The following is a 27,648-nucleotide window of genomic DNA, read 5'->3' on the forward strand; positions in this document are numbered from 1 at the left end:
AGGTGGGGGGTGAAAGGAGAAACATTAGCTTTGGAAAGGAGAAGCATGAGAAGCTCTCGCTCTGAGGACCAGGAACCAGGGGGAGATCCCACAAGGAAGGAACAGGAGAACACAGAACGGGTGGAACCGGAGGAGAGGACGAGAACTTCGGTGTGTGAGGAGGAACCAGGAAGAACCGGGAAGAACCGGGAAGAACCCCGGATGAATGAGGGCAGGGGGTCCGGAGGCCGTGACCAGGGTCGGTCCTCAGGGTGTCTGCTCAGAAGGTCCTGATGATGAAGGTGGTCATTCTTGATGAATGAAGATAAACTGAACTCGAACCCTTTCATCGACGCATCCCGGTGGACCAGATCACATGATCAGAACCAGGACCAGGACCTCCCACAGACTGCTGCACCGCCAGCCATGTCCACCTCTAGAAGCTTCTTGGACATCATACTTCTGTGGACCTTCAAACATCTGCTCTCACCTGGAGGCCTCTGATGGAGATGGACTGGCTTCTCAGTATCTTCTCCATCTTCTCCTCTCACCGCCCTCATTGGACCTGCAGCCTCCCTCTGCACCCAGGACACCTCATCCATCCATCCATCCATCCATCCATCCATCCATCCATCCATCCATCCATCATCCATCCATCCTCCCAACCAATCACAACATCCAGTCTACGTGTCTGTCTATTGGCTGATGAGTGATGATGTCACAGGGACGATTTGATTGGTCAGGAAAACTTCAGGTTTGTTTTGTGAACTAGAATATCTCACATGTTTTTATTTCAAACATCCCTCTGCGTGTGTGCGTGCGTGCGTGCGTGCGTGTGTGTGTGTGTGTGTGTGTGTGTCCTCCAGGACTTCCAGGTGAGAGCGGAAGTGTACCCCGGAAGGAGGGGGGGGGTGTTCTGACCTGTGATTGGCCGCTGTCAACGCGACCATGTGACAAGCACCCTGACGTCACCGCCGCGCCCCGATCCGGCGTCAGGTGGACCGACTTCCGGGCCGCGTCTCCACCGGGGCTGCAGTGGCGTGCGCGCGCACGCTGCACAGGTGTGTGTGTGTGTGTGTGTGTGTGTGTGTGTGTGTGTGTGTGTGTGTGTAGAGGCGAGGACGCGTGCACCACCTCCCCATGCCCGTGCGCGTAGACGTCCCGATCCGCGGCCGAGACGTGACGTGACACCCTCACGCGTGCGCGCGCACGTGCACGTCGGAAACAAACAAAGTGTTGCAGCTGGCGTTTGATTGGGTGGAGGAGGAGGAGGAGGAGGAGGAGGGTGTGTGTGTGTGTGTGTGTGTGTGTGTGTGTTCTCCGCCACACAATAAGGGGCGGGGGGGGGGGGGGTGGAGAGAGCGCGCGCTGCCGGCAGTGTGGACGTGGGAGCGCGCGCGCCAGTCGTCCCCGCCGCCTCGGTCCGCACGCACCTCCGCCGCGGCGGCAGCAGGATGGACGTCCTCCGCCTGTGCGCGCTGCTCGGAGCCGCGGCCGCCGCCTCGCACTGTGAGTACCGACGCCTCCGCCGCCGCCGCCGCCGCCACCGCCGCCGCCGCCGCCCCGGGGCTCCGCCGCGGCTCCTCCGCCCGCCGGTGCAGCGGCGTCTCCCGTCATGATGATGAAGATGATGATGATGAAGATGATGAAGGCTCAGGATGAGATGATGCTAGAAGGTCCGAGCGCGCGGCTGAGCTCGTTCTTTACGGATCCGATCTTGATTTCCTCACGTGTTTTCCCGCGGAGTTGAATCCGCAGCCGCGCAGCGGCGGCGAAGTTTCCTCCGCCGCCAGAGGGCGCGCCGGAACCGGACGGTCACCTGACACCACGTGATCTCCGGCCAATCGGAGCCGATCGGCCCCCGAGGCCGGGCGATCGATCGCCAAGATCCCGGGATCCCCGTTTCCCGGTCGGCATCGGGCCGATACCCGATCGATATCCGATCGATACCCGCTGCGCTCGGGCTGCAGAGGAGCAGGAGACCAGCCTGAGGGACCTCCACGTCCTGGAACCTTCATGCACTTCCTGGAGCAACAGCACAGGAAGTGACCGGGTCTCAGAACGCCACGGTAGACCAGGAAGGTACCGGTGATACCAGTGGGACGGGGAGTACCGGAAGCAGTACCGGAAGCAGTACCGGAAGCAGTACCGGTCAGAGTACAGGATAAAGTACTGATAGAAGTACTGGAGGGAGTACTAGTAGTAGTATCATCTAGTTCTGACTGTTCTTGAAGGTTGTAGAAGGTCCTCAGAGCGTCAGACTCCTGACCCTCTTCTCCCTGGTTACCGTGGTGACGCCGGGCCGTGATTGACAGGAGTTTATTGTTGAACGGTGAAACAAAGGTGTGTGACACCGTCGCCACGGCAACATCCAGGAAGCGACCCGTCACACGGGGTCACGCAGCGCTTCACGGGACGTCTCCATGGAGACGCCACTACGGCCAGCCGGGTGGGACCTCCATGTCTGCTCCGGCTGGGGAGCCTGCCGGTGGACACCGAGGATCCGAAGCCCGGTTCTACTGATCGTTCTCCTCCGGCCTGCTGGAAGGCCTGCGGAGAAGGTCAGGGTAGCGTCAGCCGTGAGCTCCGGCACCGTGGAGACCGCCTGCTGCTCCTCGGGGGGGGGGCCGCTTCATCCGGGCCCAGGAGGACCACAGCAGCAGAGGCTCTGCTCCTCAGCAGAACACCTGAGGAGGAGGAGAGACTTGTTGGCTGAGGAGCTTCAGCGCTGAGGAGCTTCAGCCAGGGAATCCATCAGAAGGTAGACTAACAACTCTGGAAGAACCCGGTCCGACAAGGAGACAAAGACCTGAGGAGACCACATTCTTCCACCCGGGCGAGTCGACCGCGAGTGACCCGGTGAAGACCAGAGAAGACCTGGGATGCGACGTCTGCTCGGAGATCCGGATGCAGACCTCGGTGGAGCAGCATCTCCAGAACCTTCGTTCTCTCCCTCAGCTTCCTGAGTGGAGATAAAATAACCCGAGTCTGGTCTCTTCTGGGCCTCCTGAACGTTCTCAGACCAGAACATCTGCCTGCATCAGTCCTCGTCCAGCGGGAGCCGAGGCAGACAGAACACATTCTGAAGCTGTCAGGTGTGTGTGTGTGTGTGTGTGTGTGTGTGTGTGTGTGTGTGTGTGTGTGTGTGTGTGTGTGTGTGTGTGTGTGTGTGTTGCTGAGGATTGCTTCCTGTTGTGTTTCTGGATGCTCCGCCTCTGAGCTGATGATGAGGTTCTTCACAAAGTGAAGAGTACTAGTGGTCACATCAAACACACACACACACACACACACACACACACACACCTGCCTTGTCCATAAAAGAAACATGACCAGTAAAGATGTGATGAAAAACCTAATGCAGATGTTGAGTGACAAGATGATGGACCTGATGATGGTCATGATATTTGACATGTTGATGGTGGACCTGATGATGGACCTGATGATGGACCTGATGATGGACCTGATGATGGACCTGATGGACCCATTATGGGATGTGGCCCAGCGCATTGCCGTTTATGTTCGACCAATCGCTGGCATAATCGATCATGGATACGTATTGAGCTGTGATCGCTGAGGATCCCATTGATTGAATGATTGATACCAGTTCAAACTCAGAGTTGGACCAATCAAAGGCTCAGAAGCGATCGCCCGCCTCTGACCTCCTTCCGACCAATCGGCCTTCAGATTACGTCCCTCCGAGCCGGAGCCAATAATCTGGATTGGGGTCCGATCGGAGCCGCTCCCGCAGCAGATCAGCCATCAATAACTGCCGATTATCAATCATCAATCATCCCCTCCAGATTACGAATCCATGGATGAGGATTAGATGGCTGTGCGGTGGATAATCCCGTGGTCACGATCATGTGACCCACATGAAAACCCACACACACATGAAAACCGCGTGTGTGTATGTGTGTGTGTGTGTGTCCTGGCTCCACCTCGGCCCGGGGTCTCAGGGTGATCTCCTGGAGGTCGTGTCCGTCCCCGGCCACCAGGGGGCCGTCAGACTCGGCAGCCAATCAGAGGCCGGGGTCTCTGTGGGTCCAATCAGGACGTGTCCTCTGGTCCTCCAGAGGGAGAACCCAACTATGGTTCCTCCTGAGAACCCTCAGAGAACCTTCCAGTCCAGGGCGGGTCCAGCTCAGTCTCCCATCAGGATGAATGAAGAAGCACAACATCAACCCCCCGTCATGTGACCCCCCCCCCCCCCCCCCCCCGCAAAGAAGTAATTAAGGTTAATTACAGTGTAATTAACAGTGAATTACCGCGTACCTGGAAGCGACACGGTAAGTATAAATAGCAGCAGTGTGTTCCCGGACAGACTCCGCCCGTCCTCCATACATTAACCCCCCCCGCTGCCGGTAAAGCCTGCTCGGCTCCGTTTCCACGGCGACAGAGTGCCCGGCCGTGCGGGCCCTCCCTCGGCGGTATCGACGCCGCGGCCGACGCTAATTGTCAGCTGATACCCGGCGCCCCCGGGGGCATGCGACCGGGAGGCACGCCCACGTGCGACGGTTAGCGCTGGGCGTCCGTCAGCGGGTAATAACATGGTCATTACATAGCAATAATAGCAGGAATGAATAATAACCTAGTAATAACATAGTAATCCGAGGTAACGAGCTGGTAATAGCTCACCTCCACCGGCGGGCCTTCAGACGTTCTCAGGCTCCGGTTTCGGGCCCAATCGATGAAGGTTCATGGAAACGGTCAGGAGGAGGAGGAGGAGGTTTCTGGAACTCCGGGAGATTTATTTCAAGCAATGAGGAGATGTTCTGGGCTGTAGCGGTACGGAACCTCGGCGTATCGTGATTACTGATTAATAGCTGATCGATATCTGATCGATGGCTGCTGAGGAGTGATGGAGTGTTTGCTCCTTCACCGTCCCGCGGCCGCTTCTTCGTAAATCCAGGAAAATCTGGAGTGAATGAAGAGATTTATTCGTCAGTGATAATCTGACCGACCCCACACACACACACACACAGATTAACACACGCACACACACACGCACACACGTGCACATACACGCAATCATTTCCATCATAAATCTCAAGCCCCAATCTAAGACGGTGTGTTAAATATAGAGCCTCCTCCCTCCCTGGAGGAGGTCAGTGCTGGAGCTCCAACCCCAGCCTGATGAGGTGGCGTCCCCCCTCATCCCCCCCCGTCCCCCCCCGTCCCGGGACGGGCCCCGGTGGCCGGCCGCCGCCCGACCTTGCCCGCGGCGAGGAGACGCGGCGTCCTGGCGGCGGGAGGAGCTTGTCCTGGATTTGCGGCGCTGAGCCGCCGAGGTCGTTCACAGGAAGCAGCTGCTCCCCAGCTTTAACCCTCTGCTGCTCCTCCAGGAGGAGCTTCTTCCATCGCCTCCTCCGTCCTCAGAAGACCTCTGTCCACCTGCACCGCCATCTGGAGCTGCTACGTCCGGGGGGGTCGGGGGCAAGTGTGTGTGTGTGTGTGTCTGTTTGCGTTGGGTGACTTTCTCTGCGTGTCAAATGTGTGTGTGTGTGTGTGTGTGTGTGTGGTCCTCTGGCAGCTCGTGATGCCTGAGAACCAGGACGCTGAGGACGTGTAACTGTTGCCATGGTTACCAAGTCGCGGAAGCCGGCGGAGCTCAGTAGAACTTGCGGCGTCCTCGCTGAGGGACCGTCGGAGGTTCGAACGCCGCCGGCGTGTCTTCGGTCAGCTGTCGGTCACAAATCTAACGCCGGTCTTGTGAAGGGGTCAAAGGTCAAAGGGCGCCCCGGGGGTCTCCGCCGTTTGACCGCCGTGGATGTTTGTTTGACTTCCTGTCCCTCCCCGCAGACTCCTGCCTCAGCCCGCTGGGGGCGCCGCTGCCCCAGGCGTCCTACCGCAGCTCCTCGCAGGCGTCCGCCGCCGTCGCCGCCCACAACGCCAAGCTCAACCGGCGGGACGGTGAGTCTGCAGAGCATGTGACCGTCGGAACGTAGACACATCGATCGAAGATGCTCGTGCTAACAGGAGCTAGCCTGTTTTCCTCCCGAGGCTAGCCGCTCGCTAACACACTGTGAAATTCACATGATGCTTTGACAGAGAAAGTTTATTGAGAATTCAAATGTCAACATTTCAACAGGGATCGTTCGTCTCTGAAATACTTACAAGGTTATTGAACGTCTTTCCGATCGATGACAACTAACTTTTTTATATTGACGACATCCAACTTCCACATCCATACAGCTGTTAGCATGCCTGTTATCTCACAACTGTTACGATCATCATTAGCATACAGCTGTTAGCATCCCTGCTATCTCACAACTTTTACGATCATCATTAGCTTACAGCTTTTAGCATGCCTGTTAGCTTACAGCTATTGCAGCTGCTAGCGTCCGAAGCAGTGTTCTGCTTGCTGGCTCAGGTTTGGACCGTGAACGTTTTCTTTGAATGGGTCTGGTCTCCATGGCGACAGGCCGCCTCATCCTGCCGAAAGCGGTCAGAAAGCGGTCTGATTGTCTTTCAGTCAAAAAAAAATCTCTGGTTTTGTGGATAAAAGTGTGTTGGGGGAAATAAAACTTTATTCACAGATTTATTTTGAAAAGTTTAAATGTTCCATGACGTTCTGAGAGAACCGGAGAACCGGAGAACCAGAGACCCCCCCCCGCCCACCAAGCTTTTATTGTCCGTCTGGCGAGAACCTTCTGATTTACGAAGCGTTTTATTCAGCCGCTTGTTTGGCGGCCCGTCGCCCGAGATTGACCAGGTGCTGAGAGGAGGCCCTCGGCTCTGCGGGTTCTCCAGGTTCTCCGGGTTCTCCGGGTTCTCCGGGTTCTCCTGGGCCACCTGAGCTCCACTTACGACCAGAGACTATTTAATCCCGTCTGCTCCGCCGTCCGTTTATCTAATGTGTTTTAACAAGGCGTCGTGCCGCCACTGTAATAAACCTGTAATTACACTCCTCTCTGTGGCCGTCGCCACGGTGACGGTGATGGGTTGTGACCGATACTCCCCGGGCTCCGACCGCAGCCTCAGCGATCGATGTCTGTGTCCAGGCGGCGGCGGCTGGTCTCCCATGGTGACGGACGGCGAGCCCTGGCTGCAGCTGGACCTGCGGGCGCGCATGGAGGTGACGGCCGTGGCCACGCAGGGTCGCCACGGCAGCCAGGACTGGGTCACCTGGTACCTGCTGCTGCACAGCGACACCGGCCAGGTGTGGCGGGAGCACCGGCAGGACGACGGCGTGACGGTGAGGCGCGTGACCGCGGGGGCGGGGTCAGAGCGCCGGCGGCCGCGTCCAATCACGGGCGGCGGCCGGTTCTCAAAGAGAATGGAGAATGTGACGGCGAACGCCTCGTCGCTGCCGCATGTCGCCGTGAATTATTCATCATCGGCCCTCTTCAAACAGGCGTATCACACACTCGTGCACACACACACACACACACACACACACACATACACATAGGTCCTCGTCCCTCAACCCCTCCCCCGACGTTTTTTTTTTTTTCTTTTCCGTTTTTCCAGAGGATCCACAGTCATTAGCGTTAGCGTGCTGTCCCGAGGCAGCGGCGGGCCTCGGAGGGGGCGGGGCCAGAACCCGCCCGCCCCCCCGCCGGGCCCGTCCACGACGGGTTTGACAGGAGCTCGTTAGCGGGCCGGCGCCTCCAGCGGCACCTTGGGCTCCTTCTAATTGACGCCGTCTGGCATTTAGAGCCTGAAGGTCAGAAGGTCGTCCGGGGCTGATGGGCCTCATGACGACAGCGCGCCGCCCGTGCGCTCCTGGCGCCGCCGGGGAGAACGACCACATCGCTCACATTCACCTTCTACAACCTGCCTCCCGTTCAGGAGACCGGCTGGCACCGGAGCCGAGGCGGGAAGGTCCAGACCTCACATCTGGGCCTTCACTTGGTCTTCTGACTGCTTAGAGGGGGGAACGACCACGAGGGGTCAGGGGTTAAAATCAATGAATCGATGTGTCATAGTGGTATTACTGTGTAATAGCAGTGATACGGTCTAATTGATGTGTAATAGTGGTATTACTATGTGATAGAGGTGCAACAGCAGTATTACTACGTAATAGCAGTGATACGGTGTAATTGATGTGTAATAGCGGTATTACTGTGTATTCAGGGTATTACTGTGTGATAGAGGTGCTACAGCAGTATTAGTGTGTGAGAGCAGTATTTGGGTGTAATAGATGTGTAATAGCAGTGTTACAGTGTAATAGATGTGTAATAGCAGTATTACTGTGTAATAGCACTATTACTGTGTGAGAGCAGTATTTGGGTGTAATAGATGTGTAATCGCAGTGTTACTGTGTTATAGAGGCGCAACAGCAGTATTACTGCTTAATAGCAGTATTTCGGTGTGAGAGTAGTATTTAGGTGTGATAGAGGTGTAATAGCAGTATTACTATGTAATAGCAGTATTACGGTGTGAGAGTAGTATTTGGGTGTAATAGATGTGTAATAGCAGTATTATGGTAGCAGTATTTGGGTGTAACAGATGTGTAATAGCACTATTATGGTAGCAGTATTTGGGTGTAATAGATATGTAATAGCAGTGTTACAGTGTAATAGATGTGTAATAGCAGTATCGCGGTGTGATTGGGGTGTAAAAACATGGCGGTAGGGTTGAGGAAGCAGAGCGAGGAGACCTTCCTGTTTGACATGCAGCGCCGTCCTTCCCCCGCCCCCCCCACCTCCCTGCGGTCGTACGTTAATGATGAGGAGGCGCTGAGAGTCTCAGCTGGACGCCGTTTCATCCAACAGGAAGTGCCCGCCGAGCCACTTCCTCCTTCATCTTTCATTTATCCTCTAAAAGCTCCGTCTGTTCCTCCGTCGCATCAATTACCTCCCGGTCCCGGTGGACGGCTCGTCGGCGCGGAGGGGGCGGGGCTTCCTCCGCCGACGGCTTGATGGACGCTTGGTTTTGAAGTTGCCTGCTCCTGATTGGATGGAAGGCAGCTGGTCGGCCCTGAACCGGCCAATCTCTTATTTTGGAAGAGTCACTTCCTCTCTCCACCCAGGAAATGTGTGTGTGTGTGTGTGTGTGTGTGTGTGTGTGTGTGTGTACATTTGTGTATTGGTGTGTGTGTGTGTGTGTGTGTGTGTGCTCCATGTATATGTTTGTCTGTCTGTCTGTGTGTGTTCTACATTTCTTGCGTGAGTGTGTGTTTGTTTCCTTGTGTGTTGTATCTGTATGTTTGTGTGTATATGTGTGTGTGTGTGTGTGTGTGTTACATCTCTGCGGTTGTGTTTATGTCTGTTGTGCATCTGCGTATGTGTGTACTCTGCTTCTGTTTGTGTGTGTGTGTGTTTTGCCTCTTTGTGTGTGCATTTGTGTATTCTACGTTTGTCTGTGTTTGTGTGTGTGTTCCACATCTTTGTTTGTTGGTTGTGTGTGTGTATTCTACGTCTCTATGTGTGTGTGTGTGTTTTGAACACGTTCGTGTGTCTGCCGGGGGTGTGAATTATATCTGTGTGTGTGTGTGTGTGTGTGTGTTTATCTGTGTGTGTGTGTGTATAAATGTTGTCGATGTCAGCCTGTTCCTGTGGAGTGCTTGTGTTTCCACGCTGTGCCGTCGACGCTTAAACGCCTCACAGGAAGTGAATGTCAACCATCAATCAGAGTTACTGCTGCCTCCGTCCCCTCAGAGATTCGCCGCCGCCGCCGCCGTGCAACCAGCCCTCCATGACTTATTACCCCCCTCCCCTCCCCTCCCCTCTGCCCGCCCGCCTGCCCCTGACGCCCAGTCCACCATCCGCCCTCTGGTCGCCATGACGAAGCGGGACGATGCTTATTTGTGTGTTTGTGCTGCAGGGTTCGCTGTCCCGCCGCCCAGCCGGCGCATCACTTCCTGTGACGGACCAGGCTTTTATTCTGAAACACTGTCTCCAGAGAGGAACAGGAAGTAGATGGATGAAAGAGGAAGTAGCTTCATGAGAGAGGAAGTTAATGGATGAAATAAGAAGTGGGAGATGGAGAAGTGTGTGTTTGGATGAAACAGGAAGTGACAGCGTGAAACAGGAAATGATGTGATGAAACAGGAAGTCACTATGGTGCTACGGGATGTTATGAATGAAACCTGTGACAGGATGAAAAAGGAAGTGAGAGGTTGAAACAGGAAGTGGTTGGGTGAAACAGGAAGTGCCTGCTGATGTTTCGTTTCCCACTTTTGTGAATTTGTTTTGAAATTGTTCTTTTCATTTGTGGCTCGGACTTCTATTTTGACTGTCCCGTTTCCTGTGTGTGTGTGTGTGTGTGTGTGTGTGTGTGTGTGTGTGTGTGTGTGTGTTCCATAGAGGCTGGCGGGGAATGTGAACTCTGACTCGGTGGTCCAGACCAAGCTGACCCCCCCTCTGAGAACCCGCTTCCTGCGGTTCCTGCCCCTGCAGTGGAACCCCAGCGGCTGGATGGGCCTGAGGGTGGAGGCCTTCGGCTGCTCCTTCAGTGAGTGCATGACCCCGCTCTGACCCTTGACCCCGCCCCTTGACTCCGCCCCTTGACTCCGCCCCCTCGGCCCACGCCTGTCATGTGAGATACACTTCATTGAGGGGAAATGCTTTCATTTAATTTTTCCAGGTTCTGTTTAGGTTGACGGTTCAACTCCATGTCAGTGTCAGGCTGCAGCTTCTCCCACTGCTGCTGCACAGCAACTACTACTTCCTGTTTATTTATGATGGTTCTACTTGGATGGGCTCACACACACACACACACACACACACACACACCTGTCTGTCAGTGTGTGTAAATCCATAAATGCATGAAGTGTCTGCAGGAGAAAAATCTCTCCCTATGACTTTTTCCTTTCGCCCAGAAGCTTTCAGCTCCTGCAGACATTTAACAAACCACAGCTCTGACCCGATACACACACACACACACACACACGCACACGCAAACACACACACACACACACACACACACACACAGTAAAGAAAAAAACCTCAGCTGAACAAAAGGACAGTGGCTTTACTGCACCCACAGATAAAGGGACGGGGCCTAAATCTGCTCAGCGGTGAAGGGGCGGGGCCTAAATCTGCTCAGCGGTGAAGGGGCGGGGCCTAAATCATCTCTTTGACAAAGTGCGGGGCGATAACTGTTGAGCCGCCGATGAATGTCAAGTCGCTATAGAACGTAGCAGAAGAAGAACTCTTCTTTGGCGCCCCCTTAAGACGGTTTAGCTCTACGATACTAAGGGGCGGGGCTTCTAATGAGCAGCTCTCCCATTGGTCCCGCAGAGTCCGACGTGGCGGACTTTGACGGCAGGAGCGCCCTGCAGTACCGGTTCAACCAGAAGTCCATGTCCACGGTGAAGGACGTCATCTCGCTGCGCTTCCGCAGCCAGCAGGCGGACGGCGTGCTGCTGCACGGCGAGGGTCAGCGAGGAGATCACATCACGCTGGAGCTTCAGCGCGGACGCCTGGCGCTCTACCTCAACCTGGGTCCGTGTGATCCACTGCCGCCGCTCGGCACCGTCCGAATGACCCGCGTGACCCCACGTCTTGTCTGGTTCCTTCAGATGACGCCCGCCTGCGCCCCAGGGGCGGCGGCGGCGCTGGCGCGGTGACGGTGGGCAGCCTGCTGGACGACCAGCACTGGCACCAGGTGCTCATCGAGCGCTTCAACAAGCAGGTCAACGTGAGCGTGGACTCGCACTCGCAGCACTTCAGCACAGGGGGCGCAGACGACGCACTGGACGTCGACTACGAGGTGAGTGGTCCTGTCACATGACCCCGGTTAGCTAGCAGGATTAGCTCACGGTAATGCCACGCGACCGTCTTTTTTCCCGCCGCAAACAGAGGCTAACTCGACCTCTGTCATGCTAGCACACCGTCTGCCCTGCTGTTTGCAGCTTCTGACAGAGTTTATGTAGCACTAGCGCTGACAGCTGTCTGTCTCTCTGCGCTTCTGTTTGTAGCATCGGCTAGCATTCTTTGAGCGATGGGGCTAACAGCTGTCTGTCTTGCTGTTTGTAAATTCTGCTAGAGTTCGTGTAGCACAAACGCTAAGACCTGTTTTTCTATCTCTTCTGCCGTGTTTAGCTTCAGGTAGCATTCATGTAGCATCAATACCGACAGCTCTCTGTCTGTCCGTCCTGCTGTATGTAGCGTCCACTTGTGTTCATCGCAATGGCGCTAAAAGCTGTCTGTTTGGAGCCTCTGCTCGCGCTCACATAGCACTGGTGCAAACAGCGTTCTTTCCTGCAATGTGCAGCTTCTCCTAGCATTTGGTTAAGCCCCAGTGCTAACACCTGTCCTCAGCTGCTGCTAACGTACTGTTTAGCCCCGGTGCTAACCGCCGTGTGCTCCTGTCTGTCTGTCCGCAGCCGTTGCTAGCGTTTGGTTTAGCCCGGTGCTAACCGCTGTGTGTTCTGTCTGTCTGCCTGTGCTCCTGGAAGCTGAGCTTTGGAGGGATCCCTCTGCCAGGGAAACCCGGGACGTTCCTGCGGAGGAACTTCCAGGGCTGCCTGGAAAACCTCTACTACAACGGCATCAACGTCATAGACCTGGCCAAGCGGCGCAAACCGCAGATGTACAGCGTGGTGAGTGTTTGTTGGCCCGTCAGCCGCCGGCGTGATGGAGCGTTTCATGAAACCTGCCTCCCTTTCCAGGGCAACGTCACCTTCTCTTGCTCGCAGCCTCAGTCGGCGGCCGCCACCTTCCCGAGCTCCGGCAGCTTCCTGTCGCTGCCTGCCGCCGCCGCCGCCGCCCCGCCCGGGTTCTTGGTGCGGTTCCAGCTTCGGACGTGGAACGGGGACGGGCTGCTGCTGGATGTGGCGCTGAGTGGCGCCGGGCGGCGGCTGCAGCTGCTGCTCCGCGGCGGGAGGCTGCTGCTCGCGCTGCAGGGGGGCGGGGGGCCGGGATCAGAGGTCACGACCGGTCAGCACACACACACACACACACACACACACACACACACACACACTGGACAGGTGGAGGTGGAAGTCACTGACCCCGCCCCCTTCGCAGGCCAGCGGGTGGACGACGGCCTCTGGCACTCGGTCGCCGTGGACACCCGAGGCCTGCAGGCCCGCCTCAGCCTGGACGGCCACGCCCCCGCCGCCGTGCAGCAGTGGCGTCCCCTGGAGCCTCGGGGGAGCCTCTACTTTGGAAGTCAGTGCACGCAAACACACACATACACACACACACACACACACTCAAGGAGCTGTTTTGACTGATGCCCCCCCCAGGCTGCCCCCCCGCCGGCTGCCCAAACCGGCTGCCGTCCTTCCAGGGCTGCATGAGGCTCGTCTTCATCAACAACCAGCCCATCAACATCAGCCTGGTGCAGCAGGGGCTGCTGGGAGAATACAGCCTGCTGCACTTTGACACCTGCAGCATCACCGACAGGTCTCACACACACACACACACACACACACACACACAGACACTTTTTTACTTTTGTATTTTTATGAAAATTCACACCAGTTAATCCATTCAATGACGATTCCTGCAGAAGCACAGGCTAATTGACTATGCACTCATTCTTACTCTTTAATTCTGGTCATTTTTATTTTTCTAATTGATATATACATATTATTTGTATGTATGAATTTATAGTCATATTTTCTTTGATTTTCTGCAGAAGCACACACACACACACACACAGACACACACACACACACACAAACACACACACACACCTCTTTGACACATCACCATTCTCTCAGGCGGTGTGGCTGGGTGAGAGGAGGACGATCACCATGGCGACCGTAAACCGTGAAATATTGATGAAGTCAAAAGTTAAAAATTAATTAGATTAAAAAAAAAACAAATCCAGGTTCTGCTCCGCTGGAGGAGGAGGTGAAGGTGCAGACTCCACCAGGAGGACATCTGTCAGGAGCTTGGTAAAGATATGGGCTTCATCACATGAACCCCTGGGAGCTAAAGGCTAAAGTAGCTGCTGAAATGGAGCTAAAGGCTAAAGAAGCTGCTCAACTGGAGCTAAAGGCTAAAGTAGCTGCTGAAATGGAGCTAAAGGCGAAAGAAGCTGCTGAAATGGAGCTAAAGGCTTAAGTAGCTGCTCAAATGGAGCTATAATGAAGTTAAAGGTTAAAGTAGCTCCTAAAATTAAGCTATAGACCAAAGTTGCTGCTACAATGAAGAAAGTCTGGTTACATCATTCCTACGGCGTTTGCGACGTTCAAGCTAACCTCGTGCGGTGGCGAGCAGTGTCCTCACACGGCGTTACACGAGGAAGACAGCTTTGTTTACATCGGCCTGTCCGGACTCACCTTCCCCAGGATCTCCAGCACCTTCTGCAGATGAAGCCAAAGGCTGCAGAAGTTGTTAAAATGAAGCCAAAGGCTAAAGTAGGAGGATAAGGACTCAAATAGCATGTCAATGGAAAGTAAAGGCCAAAAGTAGAAGCTATAATGAAGCTAAAGGCTAAGCTAGCAGATGCGAGCCAGAAGCGACACGCGGCCGAGGTGTCACGTCTGAGATGATGGATGACGTTCTCTCCAGATCCGAGGAACGCGGAGTGGAACCCCGGCAAGATTGCGGGTTATTGATCGGGAGCCGATCGATGTGCGAGAGCGGCGGCGGCGGCGGCGCTCGCAGGAAGCCGAGCCCGACGGCGGTCACGCTCCTCACATCCAGGCTTTGAGCTTCACTTCCTGCCGGAGCGTGTGTCAGCGCTTTGACCTTCAGCGCTCCACCTCCGCTCCTTCCACACTCCAGCGCCGCCGCCCACAAAGCGGCGTGGAGGTGGATGGCGGCAGCGGCGGCGCTGCAACCGCAGCTGCCGCCAATTAGAAGCAGCAGATGAAAGGGTGAAATTTGAGACGGCAATTAGATGAAAGAGGAGGAGGACGGAGGAAGAGGAGGAGATGGAGGAGGAGGAGGAGGAGGTTCCTTCAAGGCTCAATGTCTCCACGTCCCGTAAACATGGGTGAGGGGGGAGGGTCACCTGACCCCGTGGAGACCAGGATGGAAACAAACACAAACATGGAGACATGTTCTCTCTGAAGAAGACACTGCCTTCAACAGCTTCTGGACCACCGAGCCTCTGAGCTGGTGGACCAGAGCTGCTGGTCCACATCGGATCTGGGGTTCTGGACTCCAGATTGGATCAAACATGGAGACACTGTGATTCACCCTGAAGAAGAAACTAAGTTTAAGATCCAACCAGAACCACAGAGATCTGAGGTTCTGAACCAGAGGTCCTAGAAGAAGAGACCAGATCCAACCAGAACCACAGAGGTCTGAGGTTCTGAACCAGAGGTCCTAGAAGAAGAGACCAGATCCAACCAGAACAAGAGGGCTTCAAGCCGCAGAGCTCCTACATCTGGGCTTTTGGACCAGAGGTTGCGGACCATAAAGGTTCTGGACCAGAGCTTCTAGACCTCACGAGCTCTCCAGCGCGGGCACCGCGTTTCAATTCAGCCGACAGGAAGTGACATCACAGGAAGCGGAGCCCGGCCCGGACAGACGGGTCTAATTCCCGGAGTCGACCGCGGGACGTAATGAGGCCACGGCTGCTCGCTGCTCCTGCTGCGGCGCCCGGAGATCACGCGTCTTATTTTTAGAGGAAACACCGGCGTTTGATTCCCTCCGTCAGGCGGGAACAAACGCCTCGTCAGCGCCGGCGGCGGCGAACGGCGGCGAGACGGCGGGGAGACGGGATCACGGCGCCGCCTTCCCTCCACTTAATCCTCCTTTCATCGCCGCTCGCTGTCTTGAAGCTGTAAACGTTCCCTCAACGTTAGTGGCAGATCAAAGTGCGTTTGACGAGACACACACACACACACACACACACACACACACTCAACGGCCAGGATAAAGACTTTAGTGGCCATCATTTGTCTATACACAGCCCCCCCAGGGGCTGGACTGAGACCCCCGGGACACACACACACACACACACACACACACACACACACACACACACGCTAAACGACAGGATAAATAATTCATGTGTTAACAGCATGGAGGAGTGAAGGTCCTCCTCCTCCTTCCATCCCTCAGATGGATCCTCTTGTGAAGGCACTCCTCCATCGCCTGTCCTGCTCTCAGGATCAGGGTTCTGATTGGACGGCAGCAGGTGTTTCACCCTGGACCTCCAGCATGGAGACCCTGTCCTCCACAGGCCTGGGTGATGGAGGGTCTCCAGAGAAGCTCCTGCTGACCTGAAGTCCTCACATGAACTGCTTAGTGTTTTAAAGTGCTCTTCATCAATGTCATTCACTCACTGGCTCACCCTCCTCAGCGTGGACTTTATTTGGACCGAACTTCAGGTGTAACATCTCCTCATCTCCTCCCCTCCAGGTGTCTCCCGAACCTGTGTGAACACGGTGGAAGCTGCCGTCAGTCGTGGACGTCGTTCTCCTGCGAGTGTTCGGGAACCGGATACTCTGGAGCCACCTGTCACAACTGTGAGTCGCTTCCTGCTCACCTTCATCAGCCGCTGCTCCTCAGGCTTCACCTCCAAAGTTCTCAAAGAGAAATTATAATGTGAGGAGCAGTGAATAGGAAACATGTGGAGGAGCTCAGCTGCAGGAGACCCTCAGAATTCACCAAACCACGGAGAACATCCCTGAAAACAAACAAGAGATGTGAAGTAATCAGCAAAACAAAGGCGTTCTCTTACTGCCCGTCTCCTCCTGTCACTTCCTGTCTCCTCCTGTCACTTCCTGTCTCCTCCTGTCACTTCCTGTCTCCTCCTGTCACTTCCTGTCTCCTCCTGTCACTTCCTGTCTCCTCCTGTCACTTCCTGTCCACGCAGCCATCTACGAGTCTTCCTGCGAGGCCTACAAACTGAGCGGCGGCTCCTCAGGGTTCTACTCCATCGACCCGGACGGCAGCGGCCCCCTGGGGGCGGTGCAGGTGTACTGCAACATGACAGGTGAGGAGCGGCACACACACACACACACACACACACACACACACACACACACACACACACACACTCGGGGCTCTGACCCAGCACCCAGACACGGTCCCTGAACGCCTCACAGCCTCTCGTCATGGCCCGCCGGTCGCCATGGCAACCCCTTCCCCGCTGCATGGTAGGGACTGAATCTCCGCGAGCACAGGAAGCAGAACACGGAGCTCAGGAACACGGATAGAGAACATAGAACATTGAGGAACATAGAACAGAGATCACGGGACAGGGAACATAGAGATAACATTGAGGAGCATCAAGATAGAACGTGGAACATGAGAACGTAGATCCTGGACCACAAGGGGCCGTGAAGGTCCATGAAATGTCCACTTGATCGATCCGATCGATCCGATTGATTGGAGGTTTCTGTTTCCAGACGAGAAGATCTGGACGGTGCTGAGTCACAACGTGACGTCGCCGGTTCGGGTCCGGGGCTCGTCGCCATGGAAACCGCACACGGCCTCCTTCAACTACAGCGCCTCGGCCAAGCAGCTGCGCGCCCTGGTGGCGGCGTCGGAGCAGTGCACGCAGGAAGTGAGCTACCGCTGCAGGAAGTCCCGCCTCTTCAACCCCGGAGGTCAGTGTGACTCCGCCCCCTGACGGGCCAAGGGTTGGGTGATGTATCTTCTGGGTCCACGGCTGCAGGAGCTCCTCAGCTCCCTCGCCTTTCCCCTTCTCAGGAAATTGTTACGGTCGCTTTTCTGAAGGGTCCGAAGCTCCTGCTCCACATGGTCCTCCTGTGGAGGAGCCATGGGAGCCCGTAGAAGAGCCTGGAGAAGATCAATGAGCTCCACCATCAACATCCATCCAGAATGGAGCTCCACGGGTTCAGAAGATCAATGAATTGTCTGTCGGTGCGAGCGCAAGGGGGACGGTCGGGTGATTGGCGGCTGGCGTGCGGGCTAAGCCCCGCCCCCTTGCCGTCTCCGCTGCGCTTCCAAAAACATGAAATGAGGAAGCTTCCAGAAGAACCCCCTCCTCCCGCTGAGCAGAACCTTCTTCTGGGCCATGAATGATTCATGCCATGATGGCCGCCGTCCCTCGTCGCCACGGGAATGTAAACAAACAAACTCCTTCATTATCCTCCAAGATCAAAGGGGAGGCGAGGAGGCGGCGGCAGACACACCCTCGCCCTGGAGGACCTGCCAGGCCCTGGAGGACCTGCCAGGACCTGGAAAACATGTCGGGAGACCCGCACGGTCCTGGGCAGCCTTCGCCGCCGTCGTTTCAATGGTCCTGGAGCATTATCCAGGAGCCTGGAGGATGTTCCAGGAGCCTGGAGGATGTTCCAGGAGCCTGGGAAGCTCTCCAGGATCCTGGAGGGCTTCCAGGGTGTGAGGAGCCTGTGTGAGGAGCCTGAGCTCCTCCTCCTCCAGAGGAAGCAGCAGGCTGGAGCTGCTAATGAGCTGCTTGGCCTTCAATTCATTCATGAATTCAAAACATCCCATCATTAATTAATGGCGCCCATGAACAACCGTGACACACAACACACACACACACACACACACACACACACACACACACACACACACACACACACACACGTGCAGCCCCGGGCACCGCTTCTGACCTACGTGGAGGGGGTCATGTCATGTGACCCAGAAGGTTGTCAATCAGTCCAGAGGTGGCAACCAGGAAGTAGAGCTAACATGGCAGGATGAGGACTGTGTGTGTGTGTGTGTGTGTGTGTGTGTGTGTGTGTGTGTGTGTGTGTGTGTGCGTGTGTGTCCAGTCACCTCCTGGACTATAATCCAGTTAACTGCTGTCCCATGTTGGCTCTGTGCGTGCGTGTGTGTGTGTGTGTGTGTGTGTGTGTGTGTGTGTGTGTGCAGACGGCCGTCCCCTGTCCTGGTGGGAGGACCGGTCCGGGGAGCGTCGCAGCTACTGGGGAGGCCTCCTGCCGGGGGTGCAGCAGTGCTCGTGCAGCCTGGAGGAGAGCTGCGTGGACCTCAACTTCTTCTGCAACTGTGATGCCGACAGCGAGTCCTGGTAGGTCCTGGTCCGCCCCCGCCTCCCCCCCGGGACCCCGGAGCCCCCCCCGGGGCCCCCCGGGACCCCGGAGCCCCCCGATCTGCCCGCAGGCCTTCGCTAGCGGCGCGTTCCTCTGAGCGTGCTAATGAGCTACGTTCTGCGGGGAGGTGTACTTCGCTAATCGCTAGCTGTTAGCGCTGCAGGTGCGGTCCCGCGGGGCCGCGGCGTAAACACAGCGCCTGGAAAGCAGCTTTTCTGTTCCTGTCAGCTTTTTAATGAACGCTCCTAAACGTGTGTGTGTGTCCTACACCGTGTGTGTGTGTGTCCTAAGCGGAGTGTGAGTCCTACACGGAGTGTGTGTGTGTTCTAAACGGCGTGTGTGTTCGCTCCACCTCCGGGATTCGCACCACCGAGCTTCATTAGCATGGCGCCGCTCGCTCCGCCGCCCCCCCCGTCTCCGGCGCCCCGTCCTACATGGATGTGCTCCGCCTCCTGCGCGGCGGCGAGCTCCCGGCCGTCCAATCACGAGCCTCTCTGTGCCCGCAGGGCCGTGGACTCGGGCGTCCTCTCCTACAAGGACCACCTCCCGCTCAGCCGCCTGCTGGTGGGCGACACCAACCGCTCCGGCTCCGAGGCCGTCTACAGGGTCGGGCCGCTGCGTTGCTACGGCGACAGTGAGTACCATACGTCCGCAGGTGACAAGGTAACTAGCTGGGACGGCGCCCTCAACCTCTGGGCAGGAAACAGGAAGGAAACTTCCTCTTTGCCACGGAGCGCGTGCACACGAGGGATTTTCATTGGATGACGTGTCTTTTCAGGGTCGCTTTGGAACTCCGCCTCCTTCTACCAGGAGGACGCGTACCTCCACTTTCCCCGCCTGCAGGCGGAGCCGGCCTGCGACGTCTCCTTCTTCTTCAAGACCAGCTCGCCGGCCGGCGTCTTCCTGGAGAGTCGCGGGCACGACCACTTCATCCGGCTGGAGCTCAGCGGTGAGTCACCATGACGACGGGAGGGGGTCGGGGCATCTCAGAGCCATCTGACACGTGTGTGTGTGTGTGTGTGTGTGTGTGTGTGTGTGTGTCAGCTCCCTCGGTGGTCAGCCTCTCCTACGATGTAGGGGACGGCGTGCAGGTGGTGGCGCTAAAGTCCCACCTCCCGCTCAACGACCGGCAGTGGCACTTCCTGCGGGCGGAGCGCAACGTGAAGGAGGCGTCGCTGCAGGTGGACCAGCTTCCTGTCCGCTTCCTGGAGGCGCCCGCCAGCGGCCGGCGGCGCCTGCGCCTCGATGGCCAGCTATTCGTAGGTAGGACGGCGGCGGCGGCGGCGGCAGCGGCTCGTTCATGAGATCCCGCACTGACACCCGGTGGTCTCTCGACGCCGCGTCTCCAGGGGGGACGGCGTCCCGCCAGCGAGGCTTCCTGGGCTGCATCAGGACGCTGACCATCAACGGCGCCACTTTGGACCTGGAGGAGCGGGCCAAGATGGCGCCGGGCGTGAGCCCCGGTTGCCCCGGTTACTGCAGCGGTTCCAGCAGCCTCTGTCACAACCGCGGGCGCTGCATCGAGAAGAGCAGCGGCTTCGCCTGCGACTGCTCGCAGTCGGCCTTCGGGGGGCCGACGTGTAAAGACGGTGAGGGGGAACACGCATGTGTGATGATACACACACCTGCCCTCACGTGTAATTACAGTGTCATCACACACACACAGCTGCATGTAAAATTGCAGAGAAACAACACAGGAATTGTAATAAACAAACCGGTGTGTGTAATAACAGAATAACGCCTGCAGTCGTGTGTAATTACAGTGTAATAACACGCAAACGCAGCAGCGGCACCTTGTTCCACAGCCTGTAGCTTCTCAGAGGTTCTGCTCACGCCGGGTTCCTCTCTCGCAGAGGTGTCGGTGTCCTTCGACCGGGAGTCCTCGGTGACCTTCACCTTCCAGGAGCCCTTCTCCGTCATCCAGAACCGGAGCTCGCCGCCGGGCGTCTCCCGGGAGACGGGCGGCGGCGGACGTTCCCGGGAGGACGTGGCGCTGAGCTTCGTCACCTCGCAGACGCCGGCCATGCTGCTCACCGTCAGCACCTTCAGCAGGCAGTACATCGCCGTCATCCTGGCCGGCAACGGTACGTCGCCCTCTGCCGCCCCTCCCAGAGCGAGGAGGTGCCGCCTCGAGGAAGCTTCAAACCTCTGGAGCTTCTGGACCTCCTGCTGCAAGTTCTTCACAGTGCTTTAGGAAGGACTTCATGGAAGCAGGAAAGGGGGCAGAAATACAGATGCTGACTTTATTTAATCAGCATGTGCTTCTTCTGCCTCCTCTGGTTCCCCTGGTTCTTCTGCTTCCTCAGGTTCTTGTAGTTCCTCTCATTCTTCTGGTTCCTCTGGTCTCTGAGGAACCAGAAGAACCACAGAAACCACGGCAACCAGAGGGTCCAAACATGTTATCGGCTGTCCGGGGATTATAATCCAGTTAACTGCTGTCCCATGTTGGCTGTGTGTGTGTGTGTGTGTGTGTGTGTGTGTTGGTTCCTCCAGGGAGCCTTCAGATCTGGTACCAGCTCCAGGCCGATGGGAGCCCAGACGTCCTCCTCCCCGGCCCGGTGGGTCTGGCTGATGGACGTCTGCACCGGGTTCGGATCCACAGGGAGGGGCGGGACGTTTACGTCCAGGTCAGTTCACGTCGTCCAATCAGACGCCCTCGTGCCCTCTGACTCCGCCCACCATCAGCGCCATGGAGATCCATGGACCTCAGATTATTGAGCTTTGATTTGGTGCTTTTCTTTTCTGGTTCCTGTGTGTGCGTGTGTGCGTGTGTGTGTGTGTGTGTGCGTGCGTGTGCGTGTGTGTGTGTGTGTGTGTGTTCCACAGATGGACCAGGACATGGACACCAAGCACCGCCTGTCTTCAGACGCTGAGCTGGTCCTCATTCGCTCCTTGACTCTGGGGAAAGTCAGCGGTGAGTGAGTGTGTGTGTTTGTGTGTGTTTGTGTGTGTGTGTGTGTGTGTGTGTTATCTATACCGAGAGACGTCGCAGGAAAAAGGAGGAAGAGGACGGAAGAATGGAAGTGATAAGAGGACGGGACGATAAGAGACGACGTCCATGTTTGTCCTGTCAGGAGGACGAGCTCCATCAGATAACGACCCCCGTGCACTGGTTACCACGGAAACCAACCTCCGTTCAAAACATATCTATTACGGCGTTTGACGCGGCGCCGTGCCGACCCTGAGCGGAGGTCAGAGGACGCCAGACTGTGATGGAGAGATAAAACAAAATGTTCAGAAATAGAGCTTTACTTTTATTTGTATATTTTAAACTTTATTTAATCTCATTAAGATTTTATTCCTGTCTGGATTAGAAGCCGTGTAAGGCGGATCAACTCTGCCAAATAATATTTTTGAAATATTTATTTCAAATATCAGACACAAACAAATCAAATCAAGTCAAAGTTTAATTATTGATAAATAGACGAATAGAAGTAATCATTTCCCTCTGTGTTCTTTGAAGGCAAAAAGCTGCTTCGGAGGGAAACTGAGAGAAACCCCCTTCATATGTGTGTGTGTGTGTGTGTGTGTGTGTCCAGTGGACGACTCGCTCCCAGACGAGGTGGTGTCGGCCGGCGCCAAGGGCTTCGTGGGCTGTTTGTCGTCGGTCCAGTTCAACCAGGTGGTTCCCCTGAAGGCGGCGCTGCAGAACCGAGGCAGCTCGCTGGTGTCGCTCCGCGGCCCGCTGGTCCAGTCCAACTGCGGCGCTCTGGCCGACTCCATCACCTCACACAACCTGCAAGGTAGCCTGGGACGCTCCGATTGGACATCTCATTACCCTTCAAGCTGCACAGTTTGCACTCCTGAGACACACACACACTCACACACTCACACACACACACCGGCGGAAGGTTATTATTGCCTCGGCTCCTCGGAGCTCCTGCTCATCCTTCCAGAGACCTCATGGAAAATGAAACCGTCATGCAGCAGTGTCGCACCTTCTGCCGCGCTCCATCTCCTCCACTTTGTCCAGAAGGTGGACAGGATTCCCTCGGAGGTCCTTCAGCAGGGGGGTCACAGCCGAACCCCCTCATGATAGCGGGATGACATCACAGTTTGACTTGATGACATCGCCGTTTCAGACGACGACATCGCAGAGCCGCGGAGGCGACGCCCTCACACGGGGAGGCGGGACTTCGCCGAGATGTGACAAACGACCGAAGTGGATCGGTTTCCCGAAGCTGTGCGGGGGGAAGTTGGTCGCGGAACCCGGGGTTATTTCTGGAAGGTTCCCCGGCGCTCTGCAAAGCCCTGGCACATCCTTCAACTCTGGAGAACGCTGGGAGAACTTTGATAAAGCGTTAGCGTTCCCCGGTGGTTCTCCGCTCAGTGAAATCCTGTCAGTCGAGGTCTAATCCGGCCTCCTGTAATCCCCACACACACACACACACACACACACACACACACACACACACACACACACACTCCTCGCCATGTTGTTTGTTTACTCTGATTACTGTGTTTACTCTCCTGCCGGGATCACAGATGGATTCTGCAGAGGAGCTGCAGGCTGGACGTCCCCGAGCCGCCACTCACACACACACACACACACACACACACACACACACACACACACACACACACACACACACAATATACACATCTCTCTCTACATATATATATATATATATATGTATATATATGCTCACACCCACATGCGTCTATTTTTACACATTACATCTGTACACATATTTTAATACAAACATATAAACACATATATATCTAACATACACACACACATCCATACATACACACATCTTGACACAATCCATTCACACACACACACACACACACACACACACACACCACTCATCCATATACACCCTCCTCTAGATTTCCATGCATATGAGCAGCAGAGATGAAGGTGAGGAGGTTCCTCTTTGGGCGTGAGGAGGACGGAGGGTCCGTCAGAGGAACAGCACATGGGAGATGTTATGGAGATAAAGTCACGCTGAGATGGTTTGGATGTGGACAGAAGGATGGAGAAGCTCTGGGCAGAAGGAGGCTGAGGTTGGAGGAGGTCTAGAGGAAGACCAAAGAGGTTTATGGATGGAAGGGAAGGGGACAGGAAGGGAGATGGTGTGTGAGAAGAGGGTTAGATGATTGGCTGTGGAGACTCCTGCATGTAGTTCCCTGCCTCCACCTGCTGCTGTATTTAGAGAAGCTGTGTGGCAGCGTCCTCCTCCTGCATCCACCGATCGCTGACCTCCATTGTCCTTCTCCTCCTCAGACCATGCAGCCACGGCGGCCAAGGACAAGGATTCCCCCGGTGGTGACACCGGGAAGGAGGTGGCCGTGATCTCAGGTGGGTTCTGCAGACTAGATGCTCTGCTCCTTCGCCTCCTTTCAAGGTTTCCGTCCAGCCTTTAGTCACCCGAGAAAGAACCCCCGTCCTTCAGAAGATCCTCAGAGCAAAGCAGGCGACAGAGAACTTCAAGGTTCCCTCAGGCATCAGGGCAGAACCTCAGGGTTCCTGCAGGTGAAATGGAACAGCAGAAGACTCAGAAGCACAGGGTTCACTCAGGTGTCAGGTCAGGACTGCAGCAGGAGGTAACCGCAGGGTTCCTGCCAGTGTCAGGATGGAACCGTGGGGTTCTAGTAGTCTTTAGGACAGAACAACACGGTTCCTGCAGACGTCCTAAAGGAAACGCTAGCAACTCAAACCCTCTGATAGCTCCAGTCATTCCTCAGCCTCTGGAAGCCTCCCCTGTTTCGCCTCCGAGAAGCACCAGCAGACACACCACCATGATCCCAGTGTCCCAGTGTCCCAGTGTACCAGTGTACCAGTGTACCAGTGTACCAGTGTACCAGTGTACCAGCGTACCAGTGTACCAGTGTACCAGTGTGCAAGTGTACCAGTGTACCAGTGTACTAGTGCACCAGTGTACTAGTGCACCAGTGTACTAGTGTACTAGTGTACCAGTGTACTAGTGTACTAGTGTACCAGTGTGCAAGTGTACCAGTGTACCAGTGTACCAGTGTACTCCTGCATGTGTGCCTGTGTCTCCTCAGGTGTGGTCACCGCCGTGGTGTTCATCACCCTCTGCGTGGTCGCCGTGGTAACGCGACTCGTGTACCGGCGGCGCAGGCAGCGGGGCAGCGAGGACGCCGCCGAGAAACAGCACGGTCACGGCGAGGAGGCGGAGTTTAGGCCGGAGCTACCTCAGCACAACACCGTCAGAGCCAGCGTGAAGGAGTACTACATCTGAGTACTTCAGTGCTGCATGGAGTGCAGTATCCAACCGTTAAAAGAGTTCTATACCTGAATTCTACAACTTAGTACATGGAGTACTAAATCTTCGTACTATATGACGCAGTACACAGAATATCTCAATTGATTGCTACAAGGGGTACATGGAATACTGCATCCGAGCACTGCATGGAGTATTACATTTGACTGTCACATGGAGTACTACATCAGAGTAAAAGGGTAAAAGGAGTATCACATCTATGATGTACTACAGCTGAGAGCGAGGAGTACTATTTCCGCCTTCTAAATGGAGTATAACGTCTGTCGTCTCTATTGGGTACTCCAACATACTATATGGAGTGCTACTTCCGGATACTACAACTGAAAACTACATGTAGTATAAGATCGAAGGAGTACAGAGGGTCCTATGTCTGAGTACTCTAGATAGATACCAGTAGTACCACATCTGAGTAGTCTACAGAACTATACGTGGTGACAGGAAGTACCACATCCAAGTATTACAAGTAGAACAACAAAGTACTATCAATCAAATCCAGGATACGACAACTGATTGTGTTACTTCGCAGTGCAGAAAGCAACGCAAATCAGTAGTGTGTAGAGTACTAGGTATCACCGCGCAAATGGGTACTTCATCCGAGTACAGCATCCGACAATATGCGCCAGTAGCATGTATTGGTACGCCGATGGAATATGACCAAGTCCAATTAGGAATAGACCTGACGACAAGAAGGACAACTAAATTTGAGTATAAAGGTACTTTGTGCCGTTGAAAAAATGGACAACGACAGGAGTACTCGGGTTAATTCTGCAGTACTACGTACGCAGGGTACAATGTTGGAGTTGGAGGAAAACTACATCAAAGTACACGGATGGCTACATCTGACGATACACTACAACTACGCCCAAGTACCCGGGTACTACAATTGATACTTGCATGGACCTGCAGATGCCTGCAGGGACGTTTGTGGACCATCAGAAATGGAGCCGCTGTCTCCTCCTGGTCATTACAGTGGAAACTTGATGGACTCACCGCCGGTCTGTAAGTGACTCGGACACCGACGGCCTTTTCGCTTCTCGCACGCGTTGGAGAGGAGAACCAGGGTGCTGCCAGCGGGTGGACTGCTGCATCTTCTCAAACTGTCGGTGGAACCAGGGTATCTCCGGACTGGAGCCTCACGGTTTCACGGAGAACCCGGTTCTCTGGGCAGGCTCGGGTTCTATCCGGATCCAGATCCAGAAGGTCCGTGCGTTTGGGTTCTTTCGCTTATCTAAATGTTCTCCGCTGTCAGGAGGACTTCAGGTCCTCTCCTGCTCGTTCTGCTGGATTCATGTCATCGGACACCCGGCGAAGGTCCCATGACCCGGAGCAGATCACCCCAGATCAAGAGGTGGAACCATCCCAGAACCCAATCTGGATGATCCCGACCACAACCAGGACACTGTTCCAGGACTGCGGTTTCCATCTCAAGACCTTCTGAACGGAGAGGACACTTTGTCCAGCAGTGATGTCACGGTTTAGCCAGAGCCGGAAGCAGGAGAAGGAACCAGAAAGACGCCGAGGTTCTCAACGCCTTCCCCAGAAACCCCGTCTGCAGGAGAACCAAGCGCCGCTTGCTTCGGACAAGTTCCACTTCCTGGTCCCAGGAAGGTCAGGTTGGAGAATCTCCAGCTGAAGCACAATGTGCTGCGTCTTCTCAAGCTATGTGTCCTTCACCGAATTCTACCGAGGAACCCCTCTAGGGTGGAGGAGGTCAGCAGGTGACACCACGAGCAGGTGAGAACTTCCTTCAACAGCTGTCCAGAAGACAGAAACAAGCTACGCTAACAGGCTGGCAGAGGCTGCGAGGTTCCTCATCGTGTTCTTCTGTTCCTTAGAACAGGAAACATTTCATGGAGAAGCTGTTGGATGGATCTTTGATGCGAACACACACACACACACACACACACACACACACACACACACACCGTCTGATCTCCAAACGCTCAGAGAAGCACCAGCCGGCTCTCCCTCGTGATGTCCCCTCATCTCGGAACCCTCCAGAAGCTTCTTCACGCCTCGGACGCTCGCCGTGTGACTCGACGTGACCTCCTGCCGGGCGGACCTAAGCCCCGCCTCCTGCCCGCTGGCGTCCAGATGTCACGACCCGCCCCTTTGTTTTCTAACTCCTTGCCGCTGCCCTCGGCCTCCTCCCTCCGAGAGCCGCCGTGGGCGGAGCCTCCTGGCGACCCCGGTCATGTGAGCAGGTCCGGCTGAGGGTTTCTACAGTTTTCTTAGGCGTTCCTTGTCCAGATGTTTACTTTGGTAATAAAGTTGATATATTGGTACCTTCTGCTGGACCCTGTCTGCTCCTCACTGGAACATCTCCCCTCCTCCAGGGACCTTCTCTTCCTCTACAGCACCACTCTGGCTTCTCCTTCTCTTCCTCATCCTCTCATTCTCTGCCTTTCTTCTCCGAGCAGGTTCCAATGCCGCCACGGTTGCCTTGGTAACAAGCGCCCTCTCCGAGAAGCGTCAACATCCCAGGGATGTTTTTGTTTCAGGAGAAAATAACACACACACACCAGTGCAGACACACAAACACACCGACACACTGCTATGTGGAGGGCGCTGGCT

General features: G+C 55.6%; 1 protein-coding gene across 3 annotated transcripts; it reads left to right on the forward strand.

The window, feature by feature from the left end:
- The first annotated feature begins 1,364 nt into the window (after positions 1-1,364).
- On the forward strand, positions 1,365-27,363 carry LOC147235133 (contactin-associated protein-like 5). Of its 3 annotated transcripts, none has more exons than XR_015106083.1 (25): positions 1,365-1,488; positions 5,779-5,889; positions 6,981-7,174; positions 10,230-10,377; positions 11,166-11,369; positions 11,447-11,637; positions 12,326-12,469; positions 12,539-12,806; positions 12,897-13,040; positions 13,118-13,277; positions 16,197-16,303; positions 16,654-16,773; positions 17,189-17,389; positions 18,645-18,801; positions 19,330-19,457; positions 19,602-19,772; positions 19,868-20,086; positions 20,173-20,412; positions 20,677-20,907; positions 21,317-21,450; positions 21,650-21,737; positions 22,363-22,566; positions 24,054-24,128; positions 24,836-26,808; positions 26,910-27,363. XR_015106083.1 is itself a non-coding variant. In XM_086146015.1 (24 exons), exons 1-24 carry the CDS (start codon positions 1,434-1,436, stop codon positions 25,030-25,032), a joined length of 3,891 nt encoding a protein of 1,296 aa, XP_086002141.1. In that variant the 5' UTR covers positions 1,365-1,433; the 3' UTR covers positions 25,033-27,363. The 3 variants fall into 3 exon arrangements, 1 of the variants encoding a protein (XP_086002141.1); XR_015106084.1 differs by having other exon boundaries at positions 26,915-27,363; XM_086146015.1 differs by having other exon boundaries at positions 24,836-27,363.
- Positions 27,364-27,648: the final 285 nt, after the last annotated feature.

The sequence above is a fragment of the Fistularia commersonii genome, chromosome 4, assembly GCF_037954325.1.
Source record: "Fistularia commersonii isolate RoL2024-O1a breed Wild chromosome 4, RoL_Fcom_v1.0, whole genome shotgun sequence".
Classification (NCBI taxonomy): domain Eukaryota; kingdom Metazoa; phylum Chordata; class Actinopteri; order Syngnathiformes; family Fistulariidae; genus Fistularia; species Fistularia commersonii.

Coding starts and splice junctions, on each gene's coding strand:
- LOC147235133 (XM_086146015.1), top strand. CDS start 1,434: ATGGACGTCCTCCGCCTGTGCGCGCTGCTCGGAGCCGCGGCCGCCGCC. Junction 12,470..12,538: donor AACCGCAGATGTACAGCGTG/GTGAGTGTTTGT, acceptor CTCCCTTTCCAG/GGCAACGTCACCTTCTCTTG. Junction 19,458..19,601: donor GCTGCGTTGCTACGGCGACA/GTGAGTACCATA, acceptor GTGTCTTTTCAG/GGTCGCTTTGGAACTCCGCC.